At 40.6% G+C, this 6,091-nt stretch overlaps 1 protein-coding gene and 1 long non-coding RNA gene across 2 annotated transcripts; both read right to left on the bottom strand.

Annotated features, from left to right (window-relative positions):
- On the bottom strand, positions 1,296-1,735 carry LOC110263308. The gene is made up of 2 exons (XR_002348720.1): positions 1,622-1,735; positions 1,296-1,587 (listed from the first exon to the last, which is right to left on the bottom strand). It is a non-coding gene; the product is annotated as an uncharacterized LOC110263308 (long non-coding RNA).
- On the bottom strand, positions 2,765-4,117 carry LOC110263744. The gene is made up of 4 exons (XM_021105512.1): positions 3,692-4,117; positions 3,229-3,525; positions 2,857-2,972; positions 2,765-2,788 (listed from the first exon to the last, which is right to left on the bottom strand). The coding sequence occupies exons 2-4, from the start codon at positions 3,491-3,493 to the stop codon at positions 2,765-2,767; spliced, it is 405 nt and encodes a 134-aa protein (XP_020961171.1). The 5' UTR covers positions 3,494-3,525; positions 3,692-4,117.

Below are 6,091 nucleotides of genomic sequence, written 5' to 3'. Positions count from 1 at the left end.
CTGCCCGGAACAAAAATTTGAAAGTAGGAAAAAGGCAAGATCAAAGTTCTTCCTTGAGGCCGGCTCAGCTAACCGATATGATGCCGAATTCCCGGCTCGCTTTTCTTTCGCGCCTTCTGTTAGGTGGGCAGCGCTACCCCCCTTTGTTTGCGTTGTCCTGCTTTCACGGTAGAAGCAGGAACCGCCTTCAATGACAAGCGAAGCATACTTTCTTCATATGCGATTTATCTCTTTTAGAATCTTCTTGTTTCAAAAAGGGCCCTGATGCCCCTAAAGATTGAACTATACCGCTAGGGGGCAAAACCAGGATACCTCGACGATACTATTAGATAATAGAATAGCAGATAGGGGGAGTGTATCGCGGAATCATCCAGTGGTGACCAACCAAAAGAAGTTGCATTGATTATTCAATGATAAGATCATGGCATGAAAATACTTAAGGATTGGGGTAACCAGGCCGGGCGGCAGACACTTCAATGAAAGAGCTCCTTTGGAATCTTCCTTGAGAAAAGAGAATGAAATAGCATCCTTCCCTACCCCATCAGATAGGATAAAGGGCCTCTTTTCAACACTAGCTTACAAACATACATATCATAATTACCTATCCCTCTTACAAACTTAATAAGGATAAAGGCGAGGAAAAATAATAGCTAAGATAATACAAAGATAACAAATAAACAGAAAAGGAATATAACTCTTCTGATGCTTCGTCGTCCATATCCTGAAAATGAATAACCTGTATGGGAGTGAGAACGTTGTCCTCGCTTGTTCTACTATAGGGTTACAGAAATTGCTATAACAAAATACGTAAAATAAAACTATTTTTAGGATACAGTGATCATTGCTTGTCTTATGAGTCTTTCCAAAGACCTTGAGAACACATTCGAAATCTAGAAAATCCCTCTTTGAAGACTTGGTAAATTTCTCAAATAATTTAAAACAAAACCTTTTTCCTTTCTTGTAAAATCTGAAAAGTTTTTCTTAGACAGTATGAATGACCAACATGTTCCAAACGTAAGTTCAATTAAATCTATGCTGTAAGAGTTTGATTTTTCATACTTTTCTATACCACAACCATGAAAGCAGTCACCTACGCGGTATAAATGACCATCCCATTCCAAGCATAGGTTCATTAAGTCTATACTGAACCGGTCAGATACTTTATACAATACTAGAACTCAATATACCAACCACGGCCTCAAGCCCATCCAATCCAACACAGCTCCTGGCCCAAACAACTCAGTCATCAACCAATTCATCACAAGCCAACCAATCAAACACAATCACAATTAACATAGTTTAAACACAATCAATAGCAATTACAACAAATATAGCAGTTAGCAATTAACATAAGTATTCACATAAGCAAACCAATTACAATATGCACACCCAAACAATGTCACATAAATGCAAATGATGAATGTCTGTCCTACTGGCTGTGATATCGCATTATCGGTTATGTTGCCAAACCCGACTAGGATAAGCGGGATCCAACCACCGTCCTTATCCGTAGGTCCCATAGACAAGCGGGACTAAACCACCGTCCTTGCCCGAAACACGCAAGCGGGATCAAACCACCGTCCTTGCCTCCACCGTAAGCGGGATTAACCACCGTCCTTACGCGGGCGCCGCACCCTCGACAAGCGGGATTAACCACCATCCTTGCCAGGCGCAAGTGACTTATCAATAGTCTCATTTCAGCATAAGCAGGACGAACCCGACCCTTATGCCTACCAAGTAATAACTCATCAATCTTGGTGATATCCACAATCAATCAGGCTCAATAACTTGTTTCAAATTCATTCTTGGCCCATTTCCTTTTAAATAACAAACATATTCAATTCACATCTTGCCAAAAATCACTTTTCAAAACGGAACCACTTTCTACATCTTTCCAGAATTTACAAATAATCTCAAAACCATGCCAAATTCAAAATCTCTTTTCAAGACTTAAAATCATTCATTTCTAAATCAAGGTTTGGTCATAAAATTCCTTAGCGGAGTCTCAAGACTTCAGGGGAGAATAACCTAACTCATTTCCTTAAGTTCATCAAAAACCTCTAAAATTTTAGCTTCTTGATTTGAGTAAATAAAGTAGAAGTTAAACCCAAAATCAAGTCATTTGAATCCAAAAACAAATTTCAGTTTCATTCCAAAATTTGAAGTGTTTCCAAAGGGTTCAAAAATTGTTTTAGTTTTTCTAAATCAAGATTTCAAGGAGTATTTCAGACTTTTCCCCAAACGTTGTAAAGTGAAATCAGTCAATCGAAATTCAGTTTCTTTTAAAACCACTAAAACTCCTCCAATTTGTTTACTTAAATCAAATTCCAAAACATGAAAACTTTCATATTTAAATTGACTTCAAAACATAATTCCTTTCTTAAGTAAATTACATCCAAAATATATAGTTTTCTTAATAAAGTAAGTTCAAACAATTTATTTACCAAACATTTAATTCAAACATAGTTCATTGTTTTCAAAATAACGTTTCATTCCAAATCTCAGATTTTATAGAAATTTCGTCAACATCTCCCCTAAAACTTGGACTTTGTCACCCTTTTCGGGTCCCAACCAAACCAATCCTTAACTCTTTTCCAAGGGATTCAAGACCAAATCAGTTTCCAGTAAGAAAATTCATACTTTAATTACTGAAATCATTTCAATTCAAAACAACCAAAAACCTCCATTTTGGACAAAATCAAACATTATTTCAATCAAGCAAGCAATCATATTCATCCAATTCAAATCAGACAATTCATAAAAATCACTTAATCACCAGAAATGCAATCTGCACATCATATCTATTTATAACAATTTCCAATTTAAAATAAATTAGTTTGTATGAAAAGCCCCTACCTCAAAACGCAAAACCATACCCCCAAATGCCTCATTGAGTCCTTTTCGCCTCAACTCGAAATCACCGGCAACCAAAACATCGGCTCCAAGCCACTTTCGCAATAACCATAGCAACACTAATCGCAACACACAATAATCAGGACTCAACCCCACGTTATTCAAACTCACATTCAGTAACTAAACACAACAGAATACTAACGCGAAGCTTTCCGAAACATAAGTACTTACTGAACTGGCGAAACGAAGCAGCCGCGAACTCCGAGCACGTCATGCAAGCATCGATACACAACCCTACGACTGATAACGCCACAACAGCTCAGCCTAAACTGTCAGAACAATAATCTAAAGGGCTTTCAAATCGAAAACGCTTACCGAACGAAGAAGGAACGGCTGAACCGAAACAGCGGCGGTCTCCGAACCGGTTTGGCAGCAATCCGGCAGCCACCTCAAGCGGCAGCGGTGACCGGACTCCGGCAATGAAGACTAAAACCCACATACAGAAACGATAAGGCTTTCGGAATCTTAAACGAATGAAAACCAAATTCAAAACCCTTACTGGCAGAGTTTTCCGGCGACAGCAACGAGGTCTTCCGGCGGCCAGAACTCCGACGACGCAGCAGCAGTTTTCCAGTGCCATTCGGTGAGGCAGAACAGCGGCGGCAACTTCCACTGCCGTCACCTTCTTTTTTCCGGCGATGGTGACTACTCTACTCCTGCACGGCGGCGCCCAAGGATTCCGGCGGCTATGATCCCCAGCAGGGGCGGCGACGGACCAGAGCAGCAGAAATGGAGGGGATTCATCTTGCTTCTCTCTCACCAGCAACGGCAACAACCAGCGTCTTCAGTGGCGGTTCCCGGCGGCAGCAGCGGTGGCATTTCTCGGCGACCCATCATCTGCGGCGACGCTGGGCAGAGACGATGACGACGCGACTGGCGGTGGCATGCTTGGACGACGACAGTGGCTTCACAGACATGGCTATGCGCGGCGGTTTCAGGCTCTCAGCCCTTTCTCACTCGCGAACCCCCTTTCTCCGTGTCGCAGCTTCGATGGCGGCTCCAGGTGGACCAGCGGCGACGACGCGATGGCGGCGGTGGAGCCCAGCACGCCGGCGCGACGTTCCTCTCTCTCCCCGATCTCTCCTTCTTCTGTTAGCAACGGCGGCGATAAGGCTCGACGGCGGTGGCGCGTGATGGCGGCGCGGACAGCAACGTGGTGAGCTTCCTCCCTCCTCTCCTCTGCCACAACTCGGTCTCCCTCTCCCTCTCTGCCTCAATTTCTTTCTTTCATGGAAATGGGAAGCCGTGTGTGTTGCATTCTGTTGGGGGAAGGGGGGAAGAAACGTTTACTACTGATTTGGGGGAAGGAGGGATTTCGGCTGCTGTTGGGTATGGGGAAAAAGGGAACCGGGTCATTGGGTTAGGGTTTCAGGGTTAGGGTTTTTAGTAAAATTAGGGTTAGGAGTAATTTGGTAACTTTAAATAAAATTGAGAATAATATAATAATTGAAACCCAAGTTAAATCCAACCTTAATTGTATATAGTAAATACTATTTGCTCATCAATTTAATAAATTATTTTTAATAAAATGTCTAAATTAAATAATTAGAAATAATATACTTAATTTTTTTATTTTCTAAAATAGCAATATTAATACTTAAAATATTACTTATTTAATCTAAATCATATAAAATCTTTATTATTTCCCAACTACCAACTTTACAATTTAAATATATAAAGTAACTCAATAATTGTAAAATTAGATAAAATCTTAATTTAAATAGCCCAAACTCATTATCTTTTTATTTCTAGAACTTTAAGTTGTAAATAGAAATTAATCCATAATTATAGAGTTTGGATGAAAACCTTAATTTATTTCAAATTCAATTAATCAAAACTGCCTTAAATATTTTCAATAAAATAATTTATGAAATTAAAACTGTAAATAAATATATAATTTGAAATTAGTTTTAAAATAGGACTTTTCAAAAGTCTTGGGTCTTACACTAACCATTGGACTGTCCCTCTGTCATGCATCCCCAACTTGGCAACTCAAGTAATTCTCAAACATAATCATATAACACCTACACTGGTGTTTATCCATGGGGGCAAGCTCATCCGGAACTTTCACAGTGTTTGGCCACACTTACGACATAGGCTCAGCAGGGTATCGAGTCTCAACCTGGGGCATATGGTGGCTAGACACTGCTTTCTCCTAGGGAAACTCGTATCTCAGATAGTTGAAAGTACAACAATCACAATATCAAATCAATAATCATACATATTCCTGCTCAGCCATAATTCATTATCATATACAGCCATCCAGCTCATAACATAACAGCACTTCCACCATCATCATCAGCAACTCATATAATCACCATTAGTCATGATTCATCACTAGTTCACACCTTACTTCATCCACAACTTACCTTTCTCACAGCCCTCACAATACTTCATTACCCAAAATCCACCTACTAGGCTTTAAACAAGAGAAATAAGGTTTTGAAAACTAGAGGAATGCCTTAAAAATAAAAAAATAAATTTGGAAGAAAATAAGGCTCTGCATATGCGAACCCTGTCACGCATACGTGGGAACGCAGTTTTTCTCAAGATGCGTACACATCTCTTGTCTGCTTAAAAACACAGAGACGAACGTCTGCGTACGCAGCCGTGTGCCCGCATACGCACGCGCACCAAACAAAAACGAATGGCCGCTGATAAACCATTATTTTATGGTTTATATTGTGTTTAATTGAGTGGTTTCATCAAGTCTTTACCCACTTCTTCATACTAATTGCATGATTTTATAATTCCTTCCTAGTTTTGTTCTATGGTTGAAAATTTGCTTCGTAGAGATCTTTAATTTGTGTATTTTAATTCTCCTTTTATACCATTTGATGTCGTGATCCGTGTGTTAAGTGTTTCAGGCTTTATAGAGAAGGAATGGCTTAGAAAATGGAGAGGAAGCTTGCAAAAATAGAAGGAACACAAGAAACTAAGGAGATGACCAGCGAGCATCGACGCGCACGCATGGATCACGCGTGCGCGCGATATGAAGAAATTGCAGCGACGCGTGCGCGTGCTTGACGCGTACGCGCGGATTGGAGTCTGCACGAATGACGCGCACGTGGACGATGCATACGCGTGACAAGGAAAATCGCTGAATGACGCGCACGCCTGAACGACGCGTACGCGTGACCTGGGCGATCTGCAGAATTAACAGAAAATGCTGGGGCAA

Source organism: Arachis ipaensis, chromosome B06 (genome assembly GCF_000816755.2).
Source record: "Arachis ipaensis cultivar K30076 chromosome B06, Araip1.1, whole genome shotgun sequence".
NCBI classification, from domain to species: domain Eukaryota; kingdom Viridiplantae; phylum Streptophyta; class Magnoliopsida; order Fabales; family Fabaceae; genus Arachis; species Arachis ipaensis.
This window is presented reverse-complemented; position numbering and strand designations above follow the sequence as displayed.

Excerpts from the sequence above, each read along its gene's own strand:
- LOC110263744 (XM_021105512.1), bottom strand. The coding sequence starts at position 3,493 with ATGGCACTGGAAAACTGCTGCTGCGTCGTCGGAGTTCTGGCCGCCGGA. Across the intron at positions 2,973-3,228 it reads AGCCGTTCCTTCTTCGTTCG|TGTTGCTATGGTTATTGCGA; the intron begins GTAAGCGTTTTC and ends TGTTGCGATTAG. Across the intron at positions 2,789-2,856 it reads GTATGGTTTTGCGTTTTGAG|ATTGCATTTCTGGTGATTAA; the intron begins GTAGGGGCTTTT and ends TATGATGTGCAG.